Genomic DNA, 25,903 nt, shown 5'->3' with positions numbered 1-25,903 from the left:
TTATGTCTTCTTTTTACGAGTTCTTAAGTGTCAACAAAGAGATTTCTCGAGTACGAAGGATCTCTGACTTCAGTTAATACGGGCTTTCGTAATTATTAGATTCTGCTTAGAAATTTTCCAATCTAATTAATCGGTTTAAAAAATGCGTGGGACAAAAAAATAAATGAACGAGTTTTTTTTTCCAACTCGTCGTTATTAGCGATAAATTAAATAAAAAAATTAAACCTAAAATTTCAATTCCATCATCTGCTCCATCGCTTTTTGCAAATCGGATTTTCTTTTGGTCCTCCTTCACCTCCGATTCGCAGTTTCGGCTTGAGTAAAATTTGAAGGCTGTGAAAAACTCGAAAAACAAAAAAAAACATCAAAAATTTGGAACGGCCCATATATACCGGGACAATCTCTTGAAACTTGAAAATCGATCGCGCAAGCGCGAGTTTTATCGGCTCTTCGCGCAGGCTGGCCAACCCGAGTTTTCAGCCGTCAAACTCTTTCCGCCGGCGACGCGGTTCCTACGAATTTTCGAGGTTAGGATCTCGAACAATCGAGACGGCGACTCGGAAAGGTTTCGGAAGCATTTGTCGTCGGGGCGGAAAGTCGATTCTTCGAAGAACGGTCGGAACTCGACGCTTGCGCTCTTTGAAAATTCAAACGCAGACATTTTGCGTAGGTTGGCCCGCCTGCGTCGCGGACAAGAATATCGCCGCGGGAACGTTTCGCCGACCAATGAGATTTGATCATTCGGCGCACGCGCCGTTGATTTTCAAGTTTCAAGAAATTCTCCCGGTATAAATGTTGTAAACGATACACGACCTGGGCTACGGCGATGCCACTCTGGCGATTGTGCGTGATGCATGGAGTATGGAAGTATGTTTCGAAATACTGTAACACGACACGTGATTCCGTCTCTGGCACCGTTCGGCAAGGTCAAAGAACCGATACCTTTACCCAGTACTACACCTCGACACGGCCTCTTGTGGGCGGATGGGTATTACATCTGTGGACAATCGGATTACCCGCAACCAAAATGTCCGGGTCTTATCGCGCGATCGCATCGCTGCTCCCAAGTCGGGCGTTTTCGATGTTTTACTGCCTCAATTATACAGCTCTAATGTATTACGTTTAGCGATACTACAGCAGCTGACGAATTGAGATAAACGGGTGGTCTACGTATCGTGCTGACTGTATTTTTCTGTAGTTTTTTTTTTTTTTTTCTTTTTCTCTCTATTCGCGTCACGAGGAAAGCTCGAAAAGAATCCGGTGAAAATCTGTGTTATTACAAATCGATAGCAAATGAGTACGAAGAAGCAGCCTTACGTGCTTTGATTAATTGATAAGAAGTACGGCGGCGGAAAGAAGGCAGCGAATTCGCGTATCGGGTTTCGCCAAGTCGCACACCTGCACAGGTGGTGCTTCTCCTCGTAGGTTCTGAGCAGGTACGCGATTCTAATTGGCCTCCTCCGCCTTTACACGGTTCGACACAAATATGTGTAACGTGCGAGGGGCCGGTATCGGTAACACCGTAGGTATGCGATAATACACATACGCGAGGAGTGCGAGGCACGTTATAATTATGTGCATGTCTCGCGTCTCGTGCTTGAAAATTTTCCACAATCATGATCACGGAATGTGTACGTGTACGATAATCTGAGTGAATATAATTCGCAAACACGCCTAACGCCTGCCGTTTTTTTTTTTTTTTTTGCGTATTAAGGAGTTATACGCGGATTGGATTTTTCAATAATCGTTTTTTATTTTATTTTATTTTTTTCATTTTGTTACTCCAGTTTCGTAATGTTTGCAAAGCGTTTGCAAGTGCTGTTGAACCTTCGTACACATTTTTCTAAAAACTATTTTTCAAAGACGGTGAGCAAGATTTTTCGAAAACGGCTGAACCGAGTAGTCACAAATTTTTCACACAAGCTTTATGAATATATTTTTCAGTTCTTGATCCAAGGTTTTTTCTCACCGACAAGTATTTTCTATTTTATAAACAAATTGAGGCGAAAATTTTTATGGATAATCGAAGGTTCTTTTATAATCCGCCGTTTTGTTAAAAATTAATATTTTGCTTACTCCTTCGATCAAATACCCGATAATACTTTGTATTAACTAAATCTTTTTTCTTTTTCATTTCGGATGATCCCGTCCAGATATATCTTGCTCACCGCAAGACGCCTTTTGTTACAGTTCCTCCCGAAGATCGGCTATAGCAGTGTTAAAAATCATTATTTTTACAAATAAAAAATATCAGAACGAAGTTCAATGTTACCCCAACACGTGTATAAATTTTTATATTAATAAGTTGAAACGTTTCTTGGTGAAAATTCCTTGAGAAATCGCATTTTTCAGCCTCGCTAACTGCGTATAACCCCTTAATGATGCAATGCCTATGATTCGGGAGTTGGAACATTTTGGATACGAAATCAGCCGCATCTCACCTTATCTCGTTATCTAGGCTCAGCATCGTTGCCTCACACTCACTCTGACTCGGTGTTATTTGTATACATGGGTGGAGGTATAACGTTATACGTATTTCTGTAATTCCCATCGCCAGAGTGATTAGGCAAAATAAACACCCAATTTGTCATTGTCACTTTGAGAGTTTGAAAAGGAGAAAAAGTCGCTTTGATTAAAAATCAGAGTTTCCAATTACCAGAATTAAAGTTTAATTTATAACCACCGCGCGAAAATACCAGAGTTCAACCATCGCAAAAAGTTCGAATTCTGAAGAATCTCGTTGATTAATTCGAATTGCATCCTGCATAGGCAACGAATTATATAATGTTTACATTCTTACGATTCAGTTGCGATGCGAATTTGCGTTGTTTACACGTCGTTCAAAACCGCAAGAATATATTACGTGGAATATTCGCGATTCGGCAGATGTGAGTGGGGGAGCTTCGCAGATGCTATTTTAGATCGGTCGGCGGTGCTTGGCGATGAGTATAGCCTCTGAAAATATACCTGAGCTTTCCAGAAATTTTGAACAACGGTTCTTCTTATAAAACTTTTGTACATAAGGCGATACCTGCTCGAAATTAAACGTTGGATCAAAGATCCGATGCGAGATTCGAATGCTGCTACGATCCGGATGGATTATACAATGAATTTATTTATCATACAGATATACTCATTTTTGCGTATTTAGGAGTTGAAAAAAAAAAAAAAAAACGGCGCGGAAAACGCGCGTAAAACTTCCACGCATGTCTGAAACCGAGGATATTTATTCACGGTGAGCTATTAATACAATTGTAACTAACGGGATAGACAGAAGGCTTGTTGTTCATATGCCGGGTATAACTTGTTTGCATCGCAGACTCTGCGTGACACAAAGTTATACGCGTTGAACGATTCGCCGTAGGTAAAGATAAACGTCATGCTTGCGACGAGAACTCGGCAACGCGTTTTTTTTTTTTATAATCTGTGTAATTTTTCGTACCGGCGATAGGTTAAAGTCCGTAGAGAAATATCTGTATTAAATTAAAGTAAAACTCCTTACGGAGTTCTTCTTTTTTTTCTTACTTTTTCCAAATTTATCTCTGAGCTTGCAAATATATAAATAATATAAATAGTTAAATGTGTAGATATAATCGCAGCATATGGGGGCGTTGATAACGCAAAGTGTAAGGTGTACGGCATACGGCGTGGATACACCATAGTATATATAACATGGTAAATTTGATCGAGAGTCATCAATAATCGTAAAATCGTTATCAATTTTCCCAGAATTCGAGTGGGCGTGATACTGAAACCGGAATTTACGGTAGCTTAAAAGCTTTTCAACCGGGCAATTATTGATCAGAAACTTGTAAAGACGTACGCCTCAGTTTTCTTGAAATTCCAGCCTTCAGAGAGAAAGAAATTTGAGTAAAATATGATCGAACTATTATACCGTCTTGAATGTGTCCAACGTGAACAAAAAAAAAAAAACAAATGTACAACACGTGAACTACTTTTCTTAGCAAGTTCTCACTCTTTATGTGATAAGGATAATAATGCATACAAATACGAGTTAAAAATTCGCCATGTTAATAAAACAAAAAAAAAAAAAACTATGTGAACATATGATTCGTGGAGGTATTATCATTATTATGAAAATGAGAGAGAGTAGAAAACGTAGAGAGAAAGAGGAAGGAGGAAGGGGAATGGAGGAGGAGGGGGAGGGGGGGGGGTTGAATATACACAGCGCGAGATGTGGAAGAAGTCGTCGGTTTCGCAAGTACACGTATATGTGTAATCTCCTCGTTGTATTGGTTTTGCACAGGCGTCTATGTAATACATTCGCACATATCATACAACCGCAACGGGGCACGTAACGCGAATGCAAAGTAGCTGGCGTAAGTAGGACGGCTCCGCCCGTATATACATGTATATATATATATATGATATGTAATATATATATATATGCGAATGGATGTTACATATACACACACACACGCACACACACACACCCTCGTTGCGGAGATACATAGGTTTGAGATAAATATAGGAGGTGCACGTATGCACACGATGATGCGGTGCACATGGTTGGCGAACGGTAGGACAAGAGAGTCAATCTTGTAATTGGTATCACCCGGTGATCTATTATTACGCCATCCACCACGTTGACCGGACCGCAAGCCGCCGTCGTCGTTCGGTTTTGATCCGCGATCCCCTCAGCATCGCCTCGCGGCCAACGTGCCATTCTAATTTCGAACCCGGTGACCTTATTGCGAATCGCTACGTTCCGCAGACTCGTTCGTTCTTTGGAACGAGGCAAAGAGGCGGCCAGGAATCCCGACTCAAAGTTCATCGGGTCGCAGGTTACTCGGATTGGCTTCCGGAGTCGAACAGTCGACGCCTAGACGCTTGCTCGGATTTATAGGGCACCGAGCCTCGGCGACCTCTTAGGAACACCCGCAAGTGATGAGGAAACGGAAAAATCTTCTTACTGCCAATTTGCGCCTCGTGCGCCTAATTCGGATAAAGTAATTAGCTTGAAACTATCCCGTTTCATCCGAGGAATTCAATTTTATTTTTATCAGGTTATTCGTCCGGCAGCGAAGATGAGAAGTGGACAAGGAAAGATACAGAGAGAGAGAGAAGGAGAAAAAAAAAAGAAATAGCGAGGAAGAGGAAGTAGAAGAGATATTTACGACTATGCCTAACCCAATGCTAGTAGCCTAGCAACGAAAATGAGATGAGAAGGTTGCGTGTGATGCACGCTGTGTGGATCGTAAGGTACATACCTACCCTCCTTCCACCTACTTAGCCAGTCATCCGTCGACTGGCTCCCGTGTCGAGTAGCGTAGAGTGGCTTATAGTGGTTTATTTACGGTGCCTCGAAAGACCTGGATGCTACTGCATCTTTGGACCTGGTGCAGACCCAGTTTTATATTCGACGGTAGGAGAAAAAATTCTGCGTCACTGCCAAGTGGCCCGCGCTAGGTAGTCTCAAACTACGATCGTCGTCGTACCGTTGGCGACGACAATCATCTCATGGTACCGAATCTTTTCGGCTTTTTGGTTTGGACGATTAAACGCTGAGGGCGAAGCGAGAGCGGAATTTTAACTCTCCGATTTCTGGGGCGAAAACTTGGGGAACATTAAGTGAGCTCAGTCATCAGCCGAGTATGTAACAACACTACTTATCCACACAAGTTGAAATGTTGTACCGGTATCCAGGTATACACGGCTTCTCGGTATTTGCTCGAGTGCATTAACGCCTGCGTCACATCTGACAACATACGACAAGTAACTGTGTTTGCTGCTTGCAGACGGGCGGACCACATGCCTGGTTGTAGATACGCGTACTTGCACATGGTAGGTTGTAAACCGACATCACCTCCCGTGCTCTCTTTGCCTTTCCTTCTTCTTCCTTTTCTCCTTACTCTCATTCGTTGGATTCTTACGACTCTTCCTCTTCTTACTCTTGTCTTTTTGTTCTTTCGCATAGCGTCATCGTAAAACTATGAGACCATCCGAATCGCGATTTCTTCCGTACATTCACAGTACCTACACTGGTCTCTGTTGTCTACCAATGGAACTTGAGTTACACGTACATTTGGAAAGACAAAGGTGCAATGGGACAAGGCTTCTGAACAACGATACAAGTCATTACTTACAAGCAGATACTGCTTTTTTGAAATTCCTATTTTCGCAGTGAGCACAGTTTTAGTGCGTCGTAACGCGGTACTGAAATATAGCGGCGATGATTCAATGCCACGGGTGATTGAGGAAATTGTTTTACGGCGGTGACGGAATAAAAAAAAATACCGCTAACGCTCTTCCGTTGTGCAGACCGCAGTAGAGAGAAGTAGGGCCGAAGGAACCAAACTCGAAAGCGGAACATAGATCCCGGGACCAAGGTGCATAGAAATGAAGAAGCAGGAAGGAGGCGAGGAGACGCAATCGATGGGCAGCAAGACTAACGCGCAGACAGAAATATGGAACAGAGTAACACGTCCGCGCCTCGCTATCTGGAGCAGGACTGGGTACAGTACGGCCGCGTATTGATCTGTCCGTCGCCTGGCACCGGGTTAGAGAAGAGGAAACGAGACGGTGCGAAGAGCGACGGCGATGACACCAATGGGTGGCGACGGCACCCTGCGGCAGTCGGCAAATGGTGGTATTTTACATCCGAAGTTGCGGAAAAGTTCCTGGTCGATCATCCTCACGTCACGCGCCTGTTAGATTAATTAAGGATCTCTGAAAGGACGACGCGGTTACCTAACATGAAAACATAGGAAAAAGTATTTACGGTTCTGCTTGGATTTTGTATTCGCGATTGTATAGGTGCTTGAATTTATTCATACACGGTCAAAGTCACTTTGAAGTCATCGCAGAGCGGAAACGGAAGAAACGGAAGTCAGAAATAAAGACAGAGAGGTGATCCTCAGTCTGTGGCGAGGGAGTGAATTTGGCTTTGTTAACTCGATGTGGCATTCAGCCATGATTTTGTCCGGTACCGGAGGCGGTTGCCAATTGGAAAAGCCGACGAGTTTCAGAAGGAGGGGTTTTTTTTCCCCTTCATTGATGGTAGAAAGCCAAGCCCGTGAGTGAAACGGCGCCTGCGTTGTAACGACGCCGCGTTTTTTGGGTCTTGCCAAGTAACCCGTCAATCGTCAAGAGCTTAAGGCTTTCCGCCGGTTTCCCGGAACAATTACTATCGAGCTGGCGTCGCTTCGATTAGTCGATAGCGTCGACGTTACCGATGCTAAACCGAAAACGAAATCCAACCTGCACGTCGAAGAAACGTCGGTGATCCGAACTTGGAGCCTAGACGGAGATGACCCTCTTACACTTCACTGCATAGAGAAGGTACGCCGCAGTGCCTTCTGCATAGTGTAATTGATAGTTGACACGACAGCGTTCAGACCGAGGCCGGTTTATTGCGGAATTGAAAATTGCGCAACCCGACTGTAACTGACCCGGTTGGTACCAAGGCGACAAGCCAGCTCGATGCCCCGCAGCGACCCACCGACCCACCAATGCACCGGGAAATTATTACCGCGCAGAGAATACACAACTTGGCTCGTTAATACCGTTCTCCAAAATTGACGATCCCCGCGTTACTGACCGTCGTTAAAGGAGTAATTACACGGGATTTCAAATCACGGTGGAAAATCATCTCGGACATGCGATATACTGGATGAATTTTATGCGATAGCACTCTGCGGTGGGAGAGAAAGATCGAGGCTCTACCTTGTTGACCTTTGATCGAAATGGTCTGCGTGCAGCCGAGGACGGGGTCAAATTTCGAATCCAACCTCAGATATGAACGACTCGTGCACACAACGGCCACATGCGTATTCTTTCCAGTTTGAACCATGACGTATACTCGTATCGTCGGGTCGACCCTGACTGTAAGGGAGGCTGTATATTTTTAACTTTGGAACTTCTGAGAGGCGTACGCGAGGATCAATACCTTGGCGAACCACATAGGCAGAGAGGTAACCCGGCAGCCAGACTTTAACCCATATATCAAGTTCTACCCGGTGGTGGCGGTGAAAAAACACGCTCGCTCTCTTCTTCAACGATACCCTCCGCGCCACACAGATGCACGGTCAAGATACCATCGCGAGACGATAACGGTGACCTGGAACAGTTGGTTCGGAGTACAACTCCATGATGCTTCGTCTCCGTCGTTGAAAGCTCTAACAGCCTCTCTTACAATGGAGGAAGCCAAGGCACGATTAAACGCTGCCAAGCCGAAGTCCGACGAATCGATCTCACACGATGCCGTCGCCCAGCTTCGGAGACTCCATGAAACTCAGGGAGAGTAACTGGGAAGATGCGGAGATGGAGATGGAGATGGAGATGTCTTTTTCCACTAGTCCGTGATGTTCTCGCGCCAGGAAACGCCCTTCACGAACCTCCGGTCACATTATCACGTAGCATAAGGTGAACAAATTGCATGACGGTAAAGTTCAACGAGTTTCCAACCTCTTCGAATACACTCCGAAACAGTCTGAGCTCTTGGGATGCTAGTCCGTTTTTCTACCCTCTCTTACTTTCACACGCGCGGCATGTGAAAGCAAAAATTGCATGCCGAAACAGCGTGTGGCAATTCGGCGGTCCTGGCATTAAGGATGACGAAAATGCCAACTTTTTCATTTACATATTGATACTGTGTTCGCAGCTCTGTCTTCGTCGCAGGTATGAAAAAAACAGCGCTTTATTCACTGAATAATCAAATCGTACCACCGCTGGATTCGTCGTTCTCGAGTACAGTAGCGTCATTAATGGTCCCTTCATCGTGAAAACGCAGCTGATTTCTGATCGGCCTCGCGATTGAAGCAAATTGCGCAATCAGCAAGGGACCAGTGGAGAGCCTCAACTTCTGAATCCGTTCAATCAATACCGTCGGGTGGCTAATTGGGGAGTCTTTGCCATCCGCGCCTCTGTCCTGCCGGGTTGTCTTTTTCCTCCTTCCGCTTTTTTTACAGGTCGTCGTTCTTCTCGCCTTAGCGACCCGCCCACATCGAACACCGCGTACAAACCTAACTCTCGTTAGCCCCGTTACCGCAGGCAACGCCGATAACCGTGTAATTTCGGAGCACCGAGTTGCGGTGGCACCCGACTACCAAACGCTAATTCATCGTCGCACCTACCTGGCCACATATATCGCAAACGGAACCAGTTGAAATTCAAACTCCGACTCGTGCAGGCCGCTCGTAGATTGGCTATCGCGGCTTCACGCCACACAATTTACTCGCACTTCCGTCGTTAAACCGTCCCGGACCTGAAACCCGATTTGACTAATCCGCAGAATTTTAAATAGACTCGCACCGCGAGCGGCTCGGGTCACTGATTTCGCAAAGGGTCGTTGCACCGTGGAGAAAATGTGATGCAATTTATGGTTTGGCCTATCGAAACTATACTACGCGTAGTTTTTATTACATTCGTGGACTCGCATGACATTTTTAATGGCTTGTTACTTTGACTTGATAATTAACGATGTCTACACTTTTCACCACTTTTTTCTTTTAGTCTACACAGAGTACATAGTCGTCGTGGATAGTTACCGTCATCCTGAAAATGTGTAATTTTTCTGTTCCAGATTCGCTGGCCTTTGCAGTCAAGGAGATTTCGGTGAGCAAAGAATCGTCCCGAGGCCCAACGCGGCTGAACCACTTGCAGCAACAGCAGCAACAGCAACAACAGCAGCAGCAGCAGCAACAACAGCAACAGATACTGTCGGTCGGGCCGTTGAAACGGCACAGCGGTGATTACTCGCAACCGAGATACGTCCACAGCGGTAAAATTCTCCTATCAAAGCCGAAGATGCACATAGAGGTGCAGGTGGCGTTAAACTTCGTGATATCGTACCTGTATAACAAGCTGCCACGTCGGAGAGTCAACATATTCGGCGAGGAGCTCGAGAAAGCGTTGAAGGACAAGTTCAAGGGGCACTGGTACCCCGAAAAGCCGTTCAAGGGCTCCGCGTTCCGTTGCCTCAAGACCGGCGACCCGGTCGACCCGGTCCTCGAACGTGCGGCCAAGGAGAGCGGCGTCCCTATCCAGGACATCCTCGAGAACCTTCCGGCCGAGCTCGCCGTCTGGGTAGATCCCGGCGAGGTGAGCTACCGCATCGGCGAGAAGGGCGCCGTCAAGATCCTCTACTCCGAGGCAGCCGATCCCCACGACGAGAGCTCTGCTGACCGCGAGGTCACCAAGACCTTCAACCCCGAGGCCCAATGCTTCAGACCCATCGAGGCCGTCGGCACGTCCCTTGGCGGACTCAGCCTCAGCCCCAAGTCCACCTCACCCTTCCCATCCTCCGTTGGCAGTAGCACCAGCTCCGGATCCTCCACCAACCAGCAGAACGGCCATGGATCTGGATCCTCGTCCGCACCCTCGCCGACTCCCATCGCCAATTCCTTCAAGGGATCGCCGAGCCCCGTTCCTGCGTTCATCCCAAGGTCCGCGGCTCCCCTGACCTTCACCACGGCCACGTTCGCCCAGACAAAATTCGGCAGCACCAAACTCAAAACCAGCAGCAAGAGGGCTAACAGGTATTTTGCGCACGGCCCATGGTCGAGACTCCTGATGGTCGCCGGTCGGAGCCAAGACCATTTTCGAAGGTCTTAGACCCTTTTGTCACACTCTGGATGTCGAATGTTCCGTCGTTTGATTATTTTACACCATGTCTGGTAGGAATTAGTAAATATCCTCTTGCGAGTCACGGAAAGCTGATCAAAACGTGGTTCGACCAACTTTGCCAAGATATGTCACTTTGGTAACTTTGTCAATCAGTTTGAGTGTAGAAAATTTGAATGCGTCGAAGGAAATTGTTCGCTTTTATTAGAAAATTGCTTCCAACTCTCAAGCGCACCGTTGCGAGTTGTTATTTCGATCGAGGCAATTTTACATGACACAGTTGATTGATCCGGTTTATACGATTGTATCTGACATGTATTAGAAACTTATTGTGAGACAACTGGAGGCATTGGCCTCAAGGATACTCCGGTGTTGCGTTTCACGGTTTAAAAATAAGTAGAATGGCCGAAGGACAATCGGTTTGAATTTCGTTCACTCAGGTACAACTGCCTCTAAAAACAGATCATCCGAGTCGCGTTGCTCTCGTTATAAGGACACCCAAAAAGTATTGTTGCTTACGTTCTTTAAAAATACAAATGTTCAAAGTATTGGCCTTGGAAACACAAGTTTCTTCATTTAAAAGCGCTTCAAAATCGGCTAATTTTATTCAGAAAACTGTGTTTTACAAATATTTATACTGAACCACTTTCCGTTGTCATCTTGGCATCGTTGAATATTTAATTTTTCAACATTGCACCGTTATCGATTATAATCTACAAATATAACATCGAATTGACTATACTGAAAAAAGTACAATCTGTTTCAGTGGCCCCGTAGGAAATAGCATTTTGCAAAATAAATCGAGAAGATAGATTTTTAACAATTTCGGATGAATTTAAAAAAAAGCTTTGCCATCTGAGCTTTATTTTATAGTTCGAGTAGGTATTTTCTCTCCCTCTACTTCAAAACACTTCTTTTTGACTTATGAATATATACCTAATAATAAAATGACCGATAAGTGTCGATTGTCATCGAACTGCCAGACGAACATTTTTCGTCTACCGATCTCTCAGCAAATCCATGCGAAAAATCGACTCAAATGTATCGATTTTTGTCAAAGCGCCCTCTCCGTTGCGAACGCGTTCTTTTTACCGATCTCTCGGCAAATCCGTGCGAAAAATCTCGATCCTTATCGATGTTTTGGCTCCGATCGGCGTTTCCGGACGATCGTATAACAAGGGGCGGTTTAATGTCATTGAAATAGATCTGACGGTTTCAGAATGTCGCCGACCGAGTTCTCAAACTACATAAAGCAGCGAGCGATGCAGCAGCAGATCCACCACCACCACCACCATCACCAGCCAGCGGGACTTCCGGTCTCCCAGAATTCACCGACGAGCCGATCCCTCTCGCCTGGTGTGATCGGCAGCCAGCAGCCGGCCGGGGATTCGAACGGCTACTTCTTCCAGCACGGTCCCTACCACCCCCAGTTTCCCCACCGCAACATATTCGAGACGGCAGCAGCGGCCTCGAGCCACGCCGGCTACCTTCCGGAGCTTTACGGGGCGGCAAAGTTCCCCTCGGCTTACCTGGACCCGACGGCGATCGGACACCAGTTTTACGGCGGCGTCGCCGGCTCCCAGACATCGGCGAACCTCGGCCCCGTCGGCTCGACGACAAACGGGGCGAATTCGCACCAGGAGAAGAGTCTCGTCGAGGGGTTGAACAACTTCGGCCTTGGCTCCGTCGCGCCTTACTCAACGAGCCAGTATCAGCAGCATCTTCTCGTCGCCAACTAATATCCCGCTCATCTGGATCCGCGAACTCGACCACCTCGACCCTCCTCAGCGGTATGAGATTTATACCACCGATTATATTTGTATGATATAATAACGTATATATGTCCTATCGAGAACAGCAAAAACGCGCCAATCCCCCTCACCCACTATCACCGATCTTCGGGTATATATGTATACGTATGTACCTGGAGGGGGCGGAAAGAAAGAAGAAGAAAATTAAGGAGAAGAAGAAGAAGAAGATAAAAAAAACAACACTACCCCAATTTACGATCCTCGCTTTATTATTGTATACTGCTGTAACGCGTATTATTATTATGCTCCGGTGTTACCGATCATTCGAATAGACATCCATATTTAAAATTTTTTTTTTTTTCCTTACATTCATTTGTTATTTTCTACTTTCCTTTTTATCTCTCTCTCTCTCTCTCTCTCTCTCTCTCTCGTTGCTGCTTTGTTTTTTATAAGAAAATATTGCTCCCGCATAGTGTGTTATATTAATTTACATAGATATATATATCATTTTTTTATATTTCACATTACCTTAGAATTATAATTACGACTTTTTCTCTGTCCCTAATTTTTGTTTTGGTTCCTCCGCACCCGCGTTTAGTCTGTAATTATACATATATATCTAATAGTAAGATGTATTATATATATATAGCTACACATGCATCTATTACATTATTACATGGTTAACTAGTCCGCCTACATAGTATACACGTGAATATCATATATATATATTCACATATATATATTCATACGTGCTCACAAAAAAAAAACACACACACACACAAACACGCTGGCATACACGCCTGTGTCTATATTATACAATATACAGATATTCGTAAATAATATACCTATATAGTAAATCTGCAGGGAATTCGAGCAAAGGGGAGTATAATAAATAATATAGAAAACGGGCCCGTATATCTATATTATACGTTATAGAAATAGCGCATGAAAATCGATCTTCGTGATTCTTGAGCAAAAATGCATTTATACAACGCGAGCATGTGTTACGTGTTTTCCTGTACACAAAGTATCCGTTTCTATGACGGCAGAGTGAGTCTGCCAATCCGAATGCGCGGAGTACGGAAGAGATGAGTTTTAAGTCGTAGGAATTAATATTGGTATTTTCCGTACTGCGCGCATGCGCTACAGCAAAGAAATCTAACATTACGCGGCACCTAACCTCAATTTCGTGCTCCGTGAAAATACGCGTGTCACAATCGCGTTGTATAAAGAATCGTGCGCAGCAAGGAGGCAACGGTATTTTCGCCTCACGTATCTTCAATATTCGTCTTCGACTTCACCTACGACTCATATTGCAAACTTACGTTCAACCCGAAAATACCCTGTTTGCCTCCTCGTTACACAATATACTATTTGGATCATGAATGCGGAAGTACCGGGCTCACTGTTATAAGTCGCAAGATTCATTGACACAAAATGATACGGCGGAAGAATCAGAACGTAGAACAGAAAACAACACCCGGTACGTTGTATAAACACTCGAAACTAACAAAACGAACCCCTGATTGAAGAATGCGGAAGATATGCATGGCAAAGAAACCACGATACCACTATTCACACCTTTAAAATAAAACATAGCGTGTTACCGTAAATCATAAAATAATAATAATAATAACAACAACAAAAATAATAATAAAAATAATAATAATAATACCATTAATAATAACGATAACGATAATAATAATTTATTTTTTCACTGGAATAGTCGGAGTTTAATAATATACAATATGGAATATCCGTAGACTCTATACAACAATAATAATAACAATAATAATAATAATAATAATAGTAATAATAATAATTCATGTATAAATTGCGTCTATATTGCAAATATATATGCATACCTATAATACATAAACGCGGGGTTTATTATAATAATTATATATATGTACACATGGTAAATATGATAACGGCATATAGGTACAATGATGATTGTAAAAGACGAACTAGCGAAACCGTATAGTGGTATAAATAGAAGAAGAAGATATAAAGAAAAGGGACGGACGGTGAACGTTGTTAGGCGAGGAAGTTAAAAAGCTGCAGGGCATATATAGGAGGAGAATATAATTTGAGCGAGAAACGCTTGATATTCACGGGATATAATAATAAAATACATATACATACGCGCTGAAGAGAGATAAAACGAGTAGTGCTGAGGAAAAGAAAATTTCATTGATAAATAAACGAACGAATGAATAAATCGGGGCAAGTGAACGAGAATCCAGAAGCAATAATTAAAACAACAAGAACAACAAACATGTTCTAACAACAATTACGAAAACGAAGACGAAGACTTGGAATTTGTGAAACGTTAACGACGATTACGGAGAATTGGGTCGAGTTGTAAAATAGTTGATGGATGAACGATAAGTCAGGTGCTACGAATCTGCACGCATCTTATACGTATGCATACAAATGTGTATGTAATTACATACATGTACACGTATAATATTAGCTGATGTAAATGGCAAAGGGCGACGATGTCTTATGCTCGCAGAGTTTCGCGTGGTAATTTTCGGCCGTTTTTTCAAAAATCGTCCTCGGTACGAGTCTTACATTTTATTTTTATATTACGAACTAAAAAGGTAAATAAATAAATAAACAAATAAAATAAAATCCAGTTAGGCTTGTTATTGTATAGAGTAATATAATTGCTGTACGTAAAGTGGCTGATCCTTCACATTATTTGACTTGACTTATAATTAATTCATTATTGAAAAATGTACGTTTCATTACAATTCAATGAAACTAATTGCCGCATCGTATAAACAGCGCGATGTACGAGTTTTTTCTTGCTGTATTATAATATCAAATTCGAATTTGTTACACCGAAACTTGTTTCGTTTTTCTGTAAGATGATATTTCACATTACCAAAAAGGAAGAAAAATTGAAAAAAAAAAAAACAAAACGTAACAAAAGCCTGTAACAGATATCGTTCAACGATCGAGCGTTGGCGGTAAATTGATGGATTTGGAAAAAAATTTCTCTCGCCACTCTACGTCAGAAAGTTAATTAGATGACTATACATACATATATATTCATAGTATATGCAAGACCGTGTTTATATATTATTACCATTGTTAATATTTTTATTATTAATATTATTTCCAATCAATTTTGTTGTTATTGTTGTCATTGTTATTATTATTATTAGAATTGTATTTTGGTTTCGTTATTGCTGTTGTTATTATTATTAACGTCGTCATTATTATTATTATTATTATTACAATATCATTGTCGATACAATTATTAGGTCATTACAGACATGTTAAAGTGCAGGCACCGGCTGCTTATCACTATATCTGTATCGAATCATAGTGCATTAAATTCATAATTTAATAACAATGATAATAATAATAATGATGATGATGATAATGATAATAATAATGATAATGATAATAATATTAATAACAATAGTAACAATAATAATATGAATCACGGTACGGAACACGGAGGTTTCGCTTAAGACGCAGCCGACCGCATTAAATTAAATTCGACCGTTGTCAGGTGCTAAGAGTATATTAAATTGATAAATTTAACAAACAAATGTTAACCGTATGTATGTATATAGATTCGATCCTTTAACTTTTCGTTTATTCTTCTTTTTACACGCACTGCTATTGTATTTGTTTATTGTCTGTAATTTAAAAAAATTTTTATCCAATGTTTTTATTACACGTGTAATATTTTAATCGAAGTGGTCGTTATTTCGCATTCATTTTTCCTTTTCAATTTCATTTCTCATACTGAGTATTTCGATTTATACCCTCGCAGAATTTTACGCATTATAGACATATATCGTATTATTAATAAATTGTTGAAATTGTAGAAACTTTATGCAAACAGACGCGACAGACTTTGTTTTTTTTTTTTTTTTTTCTTTACTTTACCATTTTCTGAAATTTCTCTGCAATTCTCTGCATATATTACCTAATTATTATTATAGTGAATAAATAAGTCATTCAACGTTCATCTCGTACATACATATTATAATATTATATACCTATGATATCTATGTGTATAACGATATTACTTGTAAATTGAAACTATAGTATTTCTTATCAACACGAGCACACGAAAAAGGAGATGGCGAATAAACCGAAGATCGGTTGATAATTTCTATGATAAGAAACAAAGCGAATAAAAAAAAAAAGGAAAAAAAGAATGAGCAAAATAAACCTACGTAATAATAATAATAATTATTATTATTATTATACTATTAAAGATACGTACGACTGTGGTAGCTATGCTAGTACCTGCTATTGTTAAACAAAGATGATTATACGATGGAAGAGAAAAACCAAAAACCGATCATACACGATTCCAGAGAAAAATTTAACAATAAGTAAGAAAGACAGAAGAGATACATTTAATTTTTTTTTTTTTTTTTTTTAATTTTTTTTCGGTTGTCCCTTCATTCGTTTTTAACTCGGACTATAAAAGACAAACGTAATTAGCATCACGATCTATCGCCAATAATATATTACCATTATACTGCTTGGAAAACATGATATCGGTGCGGAAATTTGGAATATTCAAAAATCCAGCCACACCGAGTCGAATTGCTAAAATTCAGTCGCGAAAGTCGGGAGTAAAAAAGTAAAGTAAAGAAGTGAAAAACGCTGCATAAAATGCGGTACGGGATTCGTTAGTAAATAAATATAAATACATATATATACCGACGGATGAAGAATAGCATGTAATTTATATATTATACAAGGCGATTAGCAAGTATTACTACACATACATATTATGCGTAAGAAGACAAAGCTATATATATATAATATATACCTACATTTTATCTGTAAGCCATTAAATACGATGTGAATTAAGTCGCTAATCAAAGGGATCTCGGCTTGAGAGTATAACTCCTCCGTATACATAACTACGTGAATATATATATACATGCGTGATATATATATTATAAAGGAAAGAAAAAAAATTAAAGAGATCGCAGCTCAGCACAGAATCAAACACGATGTATACTCTTAAAGAAACGATAATTTATGAAGAAAAAGACAAAAAAATAAAAAACAAAAAGAAAAAACAAAAAAAAAACAAACAAACAAGTAGCAGAGAAAGAAAACAACTATAACAACGTAATAAGATAGAAATAAAACGACACAAAGTTTTTTTTTTTTTCTTTTTCTTTCTTGATAAATATACCAAATAATCAAATAGATTATAGTGCTACGTCGTACGAATATATATAAATAATGTACGTACATCTGAGGTACGTGTCATTATCAACGCGTAACGACGACTTAGGACACCTATTCTTCACACAGAACACGATATGAAAAACCAAGAAAACAAAAAAGATACCGACGCGTGTTATACGATATAATTGGGCTAAAAAATCACAAGAACAATAACAAAACTATACCTATGTATGTAGGAATGTAGGTATATAAAGATAAAGATAATAGCTTGGAGAGAAACGCGTGAACACACGTATACCTATACATTCGCAGAATTTCCAACACTAAACGGGTGTATTCATTGACGATGGGGAAAACGAAGAAAAAATTAAAATCCAAAAAAATAAAAAGAAAAAAAAACGGTAAATCTGTCTTTAATATGTATCAAGTGTCTATAATAGCGATCCATATTGTCTATATAATACATAAAAGTGAATATACATCGTATATGATGTTATAATAATAATAATAATAATAATAATAATAATAATAATAATAATATCGATTCTTGTGTGGATTAACAATAAGAATAGCTAAAACAATAATGATAACGATAACTATAGAAGTAATAACAATAACAATATTAATAACAATAATAATAATAATACGATGTTGGAATTAAACTATGAACATGGATAAACAAACTAATAACAATAGTAATAATAGTAATAATAATAATAATAATAATAATAGCAACAATAATATTAATGATTACGATTATGATGATGATGATGATGATGACGATGATGCATAACGAGGAACATAGTAATAATTAACGACATGCATAACCGCATACGCTATAATATATATATTCTTATACTATAAATTAGAGACAAAAGTGAAGGCAGGAAACGAAACGAGTATTATATCATAGGTTATACGTTTGACGAGATACCTATAAATACCTACATACACACACATATATATATGCATATATACATATATGTATATAGACACACACACGCAGACACAGACACCTGTAATATACATGTACACGCGTATACCTATATTTTGTGACTCTTGTCAAGGTTCAAATTCTTCTTTTTTTTTTTTCTTTTTCTCTATCTTTTTTCTTCAATTTCCAAAAAATTTTACGTCCCGCGTACCTAACCAAGCGACAAAGAGACAGGAGAGAAAGACGAAGATACCGTGTGCGGGAGAAAAAGATATGTGACGTTATTATTTACTGCGGCTCGGTGTCAGAGTTTCAAAAAAAAAAAATCACGAATATAATTGCACACCTCAAATGTCGAGGGTAAAACGCGAACGAAAATTATTATTATTATTCATCTATCACACTACAAAGTATAGACGTCTATTTACTCGTATAATACACGATAGCCTGTATAATAATATCCACCCCCTTCGAGAGTATGATAAATTATTATTATTATTATTATTATTATTATCTTTATTATTGTTGTTGTTGTAGTTGTTGATGTTGTTGTCATTGCTATATGACGATGATTTGGAGTCAGGCTTCTCTCATGTAAATGGTTTAATACTTTACAGCCATGTTTATACATACATTAACAACCACACCGACACACAGACACGCGTATACATAAATATAAATAAATATTTACCCGTATATTATTAACAAGATAATGATATAACGATTATGATGATAATTAGATTTGTACAATTAATTATATATATTTTTCAATACCTTCACTACCGCTATATAATACCCACACATGCATGCATGCATATATGTAAGCTGTGTGCGAACAATATATGTGTATATATATATATACACACACAATAATAACATGGACATGAATACTAGCGTCCTAATTTGATTATTGTATCCTTAGGCGCACACACACACACACACACACACACACACACACACACACACACACACACACACACACACACACACACACACACACACACACACACACACGTTGGTAGACGTAAAAAAAACAGAAGGACATATTATTATTATCATTATTATTATTATTGTAGTTGTTGTTGTTGTTGTTGTTGTTGTTGTCGTCGTCGTCGTCGTCGTCTTCGTTGTTAGTTGACAAGGCACGCATAAGCAGCAGCAAGTGAAGGCTGTCGTTTATAAGAAGTCCGAAACGTCGATACGTCTGACGCTAATTATTATTTTTCTTCCGTTCGACGTTTTTTTTTTTTTTTTTTTCTCCTCCCAGTTACTCTCTTTTCTCCCCACGTCGCGTCCCCCTGAATTTCCCCACTGATACCTGTCGATAATCTTACACCTTTCACCCTCATCCGCTGCAGAATACCACCTGATCACTTGTGGTACACACGCACACACACACAAACACGGAATTATCATTATTAATAATAATTAATATTATAATTACTATTCCTATTACTATTATTATTATTATTATTATTATTACATGCATACGTTGTATATATATATATATATACATAAGTTAGAGTACACAATAGAAATAGAGTTAGAAAGAGAGAGAGAGAGAGAGAGAGAGAGAGAGAGAGAGAGAGAGAGAGAGAGAGAGAGATAACAGAGATAAGGAAAGAGTAAAAAGAAAAAAAAAATTAAGAAGGAAAAAAAACCACACACAATCGAAACTATTATCCTAACATTTTTAATTATTATTTATAATCAATATATATATATTATTTTTACTCATATATATATACATACATATTATACATACATACACACGTTATATGTATTTTGTTGGCTTTAGATTTTGTTCCTTTATTTTTGTATGATGATGAAGATATAGTATATATTTAATATACAAAAAACAGACACAATATATACGATACACACATATATATATATATATAAAATATGTTACACGATTTTATTAATAATCTTAAGGATTTTTCATATAGTTTGTTATTGTTGTTTTGTATTGATACCTTACTCAATTATTTGTATATATATACATATAATACACACTTTACACACAATGGCGCAAGTCGTGTACATTGCACATATGTGTATACACACACACAAAAACACACGCAACATATTTTATTATATTTTTGTTATTAATATGAAGTAAAAAAAAAAAAAAAAAAAAAATTTTTGAAAAAAAATAATGATTTCTTAACTAAACAATAGTTGCAGTTGATTTTTATTTATCTTGTCTTTTATTTCTTAATCCGCGTACAATACTTAGAATAAATATCATATCTATAATAGGCGTTAATTTTATTACCTTATTGCTAGCAATTGTATACTAACATTTTTTTTAATTTATTACAGCGATTAGGTTCATCCGATTACAATACATACATACATATATATATATATATATATATATATATATATATACTACGACATACGTATATATTAGCAAACACCTGCTCTTACATCGCATATCGATTTACGATCTATTACTTCTATATTTGCATAAACACAGTTTGATCATTTTTTATACTCATTTTTAAACTATCGTTAATTATATTACATCATTGTTAAAATAATAGCGATTCGCACGCAGCGTGTGTGACGATTGAAAAGCTTCTTGAAACTTGCAACATATTCGTACCTTATATCTGATATATGTATATATATATTATATATTTACGCACCTATGTACCAATGGGTATACAAAAAATCGCTTCTTCGATTTACATACGTATGCATATAATATCGCGTATGATGTATAATTTTTGTAAATTATTTTTTGTATTTTTATATTAAAGAAACGTCGCTGTGTAAATGTTGCTTGTAAAATTGAGGCTATTGACAAATGATAAAGAAATAATGAGGAAAAAGTTGGAAAAAATAATGCTGAAATCGAAAACTTACCCACAATTCGTACCTATATATATATATATATATGCATACATACATCTATATATATATATATATTTATATATAGGTGTATATTCTCTATAGTACTATAATATATAATATTAATATGCATTTACGTATATACATATATATGTATACAATATTGTGATCGTGACTACGCGACAATTGTATTGTATCGAGAAAAGAAGCTCCTAGCGAAAGAGAAAGTTTGATTTAAGAGAGAGGTTCCAAAAGCTGAGGAAAACAAGAAAAGAAAGAAAAACGAAACCAAAATAAAGACAATTTATTTGTAATATATCGCACGAAAATACTTGAATAATACTTACAATTAATCTCTCTCGCTGTAATTTTTCTCACACATGTATAATACATATGTATGTATGTACTTACGTACGTATGCAATTCGTATAACTCAGTGTATGACGATCGAACTTGTAGATAACTGTTTGATAATTGTTTAATAATTTATTCTTATATACCTATAGATTTGTTATATAGTACATCGATGTGTAACTATTCGTATATTGTGTTACGCCTACCGTTTCGAGTCGGGTAAATTAATGAAAAGTTTCAAGAAGCATTGACGAGTACACAATAATCGCGTTTCACACACAGGCATAGAAGCCAGAAAATTTTCCCCATACCTATTCCTATGTAATTCATATTCCCGATATGATTTATCCGATCGGTGAAATAATTAAAGACACGCAGTGGACGAGGAGCGGGTAAAGTTGATTTGGGGGGGGAGAGGATTTTCGAAAAATCCACGCTCCGACACCGATACATGATATGTAAAATTGAGTGGCTGAAGAAGGAAAGGTGGTGCAAAGAAATAGATAGATAGATTAAAAAAAAAAAAAAAACGAAAAGGTTAAAAATATATATTGATGTCGAGTTACGGAGGTAACGCGAAAAGTGCAGGGCGCCTGAATTAGTACACAATTAGTTTTGCACGTACGTATTATAATGCATCGCAGCAACCCGAATACGATGACGATGACGATGACGATGATTGTCGAGTTATTCTATAAATAATTGCACAGGTATAGACGGCGCCCAATTAAATAGTTGTTGGAATTTTTCGTATAACAATTAGGTATTTAATTAGCCAACGCTTCAGCGCGTTTTATTGGTATTTAATTATTATTGATATTATGCATGATCGTTGAGAATCGTTGTTATATTTTTACTACGTAGTGAGACGAATAAGTGATCGGGATTAGTAATAGTGGGTATTAATAAATTACAGTAGAGTGATTTTTGTTGCTAGGTATGTAAAAACCGATTATGTTGGATATAAAAATTGGGAGAGGGAAAAATAGTGATGTAGGTAAAAGGGTGCGGTTAAAATTTCAAGAAAACGTAGGCGCCTCGTCAGCTGGTGATCTGAAAATTTATTCTCATCTGATATAATTTGTTCCAAAATCACACGCGTAATATTTCTCGCCAAGTTTTTCATGATCCAATTTAGTTGCCATTTGTTTATTTATTTATTTATTGTTTTTTTTTGTCGCTTCGTAAATCTTTCTTTCATTCGTTAGGTGCGCTTAAAGGGAAATGTAACGTATTACCACAATATCGTAAAGTTCATACCTTTTATCAAACTTCTTTACGCGATTAAAAATGATGTCCGGTAAAAATAATATACCTATACGTGTAATGTGAATGATAAAATATCGCTATTTAGTAAAACGTAAAAGCCGTTCTCGGATTGGTGAAAAAAACGGAAAACAAAAAAAAGTGTTTCAAATAGAAATCTTACGCGTCGCGTATACACGCAAAGACGATATTCCATGATAATATATTAAAGTACGTATACATACATATACACTTAATTACATTTATAATTTAACGTAGAATAATATTGAAGCGTGAATTTAAGCCTCCACCCACCCCAAAGTACCAAATAATAAATTAGACGTAGTCGTAATCCCGTGAAAAAGAATATAGTGAGTATAAAATATACATATATATATAAATATTAATACTTATATTATACCGTTATAGATGATATATATATATACATGAGATACGTGGCCAACTAACTTAATACGATTATAACGTAACTTAACTTCAAGGAGTAATACAATTGATGCGTTGATAAACTAAAAACAAAAAAAAAAAAAAACCGTGTTTTACGAGCGTTTAAAATTTTTATCAACTCTTTCAATGTCTTTAACCTCATGCAATGCAAGTTCGTAACACTGTGTCATTTTTTTTTTTTTTCACTTTTTTATTGTTTTTACTTTGACTAGATGAAGATCAGATCGAAGCACCATGGTTTTAAAATTACTGCGCGGAAGTAAAGTCGATGATACTTTTGTGAGAAATTCAAATTAAATTCTCCAATAGTGTCGGAACGAAGTTTAATTTTTAATTTTCAATGCTACGCAAAAAAAAAAAAAAAAAACCTTCTCATCAGAAGTAATGGAGCTTTTAATAAAATTGCAAAGCTTTGTAAAAAACATGGGTACAAATCGTGAGGGAGTAACAAACTCGATAAAGCATATTAACAAAAGTGCGTACAGAAAATATTTCGAGAATACGTAAAAAATTGTGTGAAGCATTGAGACGTAAAAATGGTCTCGCGATTTATTGATACAGTTTTTTCAACGATACCTGTTTTACTGAGTTTTTCTAGTTACCGTAATAAAATTAAAATTTTTCTCAATGTACACAATTCTCCACGGCGCCGTCCTTGATCGTTAGATACGGTGTAAGGACTCCGATCGTGAGAAGTTCGAGTATTTGATTAGATCGCTTTGCGCAACGGCGCGTTCCAATCTGCTGGACATCGTTTGAAATAAGACCTGAAAAACCAACGTCCGGGTATTTCGTGTCACCGATGACGGCAACTTTTTTCCCTCTTTACTCCTGACCATCGGTTGCATCTGCCGGTACTTTGAACCGTGTAACACGTACCTAATATCGCTCTAAAATCCTCTAATCATTTTCGCCCGCTGTATAGATCTAATCACCGTGTTACACCCTGTAAATCCTGATCACGAATCAATGTGCGTTGTCACTGCTGGCAGTAAGTATAATTTATCGTCTCGTTGTACCAACTATAGTCATTCCGGTTTAAAGATCAATGCTCGATCAATGCTCGGTCGATCTGCGGATGACGTGAAAAAGGAAAATTTAATCCGCTTACCGCTAATCGCGTTTATTTTTTCTTTATTTTCTTTATTTTATCATCTCCCGCCACCTATCCAAATGTGAATTGTAAGTGGAATGATAAGACCGGAAACGGTCACGCAATGTTCCTCGCTATCTCTCTTTCTCTTGTTAACGAGACAGAAATAATTGAACGATATCACATTTCTGTCTCTTTATATCTCAGTCATCACGATACGCCAATTTACCTGTGTGCGAATTTAATATGTATAAAGCAAATTCTAACAGGTAATTTATTTTAGCGAAAAGAAAAATTTGTCGCACACGGTATATACGAGTACGGAAGAAATATTATTATCCGTGTATAATTTTTGCAACAATTGAACGATCAATGATCTGTGAATCTAGTTCCGACACCTAAAATCAAATGGCTGAAAATTAAAACAAAGAAAGCTTGGAAACTTGACCATGTGTATTTTTCATTATTCGTAATACGGAAACGTGTAAGGATTTTCAGCGCTTGGGTGAAAAAACAAAAACACATGCATATTTAACCGTATAATTAATATCACTTATATTAATAATATGTATATTATAATCGTATAACGTATGTTTTGACGAGTTGTAAAAGCAACAGAATTTACAAAATTACGTATATATATATATCTATTATTTTGGGAAATGAAAGTAGTTACGTTGGCAAATTCACGTAAATATGTATAAAATAAAAGCGAACAGCGACTAGTTGCATTATATAATATTACGTGGTATACGTGTATTAATACACGTAACGCGACGATTCTCACAGACGTACGTTACGTACGGTAAACTTATACGTTGGTCGGTGAAATATCGCCAATCTTTTGTAACCGAGTGAGTTATATTTTTTACCCAACAAGAAGAAGAAGGCAAATTTCAAAAGAACATGACGAAAAATAAACGAATAAATAAAAGAAAATTGTATAGAATATGATTATTATGAAAACTTGCGATGAAAATACGTTACGTATATTTTCGCGAATAAGGCGACATTTGCATATCGCGTCGTTAACGATAAGTACCACACGTTGATACGTGTATATATATATATAATATATATATATATATATATTCGATTTTATATTCTAAAATAGATTTAAAGAAGTATCTATACAATCTAGTTTCTCATATTATTATCAATAACAATGACGATGATGTTTAAACGAGTAACGCGGGCGTGAATTCCAACTTCTGAAATTCGATTTAATCGAAGATGAAAAACAAAAAGAGCGTCCCCGATTCCGTTAAATAAATTTTCCATTATGATGATATTGTAATTATATAGTATGTAATAATAATGGTATTACACGTACCTCACTCGATAGTTATTTCTTGCAATTATACCCGTAGTTAACTATACGTTGCAATTAATGATTCAAAACAGAAATATATATGAAGAGTTAGCTAGAATGAG

General features: G+C 38.2%; 1 protein-coding gene across 10 annotated transcripts in view; it reads left to right on the top strand.

Moving 5' to 3' along the window:
- LOC124306272 (protein Tob1-like) overlaps positions 1-25,903 on the top strand; it is a 120,157-nt gene that overhangs the window by 89,562 nt on the left and 4,692 nt on the right. For 6 of the 10 annotated variants that reach the window (XM_046766786.1, XM_046766787.1, XM_046766785.1 and 3 more), the window contains 2 exons: positions 9,545-10,499; positions 11,789-17,438. In XM_046766786.1, the coding sequence (XP_046622742.1) occupies positions 9,545-10,499; positions 11,789-12,323 (1,490 nt within the window). In that variant the 3' untranslated portion in view covers positions 12,324-17,438. Of the gene's footprint in view, positions 1-8,208; positions 8,386-9,544; positions 10,500-11,788; positions 17,439-25,903 lie in introns of those variants that run through there. The other 4 variants (XR_006908570.1, XM_046766789.1, XR_006908571.1 and 1 more) reach the window with 4 other exon arrangements.

This window comes from Neodiprion virginianus, chromosome 5 (assembly GCF_021901495.1).
Source record: "Neodiprion virginianus isolate iyNeoVirg1 chromosome 5, iyNeoVirg1.1, whole genome shotgun sequence".
In the NCBI taxonomy this organism is placed as follows: Eukaryota; Metazoa; Arthropoda; class Insecta; order Hymenoptera; family Diprionidae; genus Neodiprion; species Neodiprion virginianus.
This window is presented reverse-complemented; position numbering and strand designations above follow the sequence as displayed.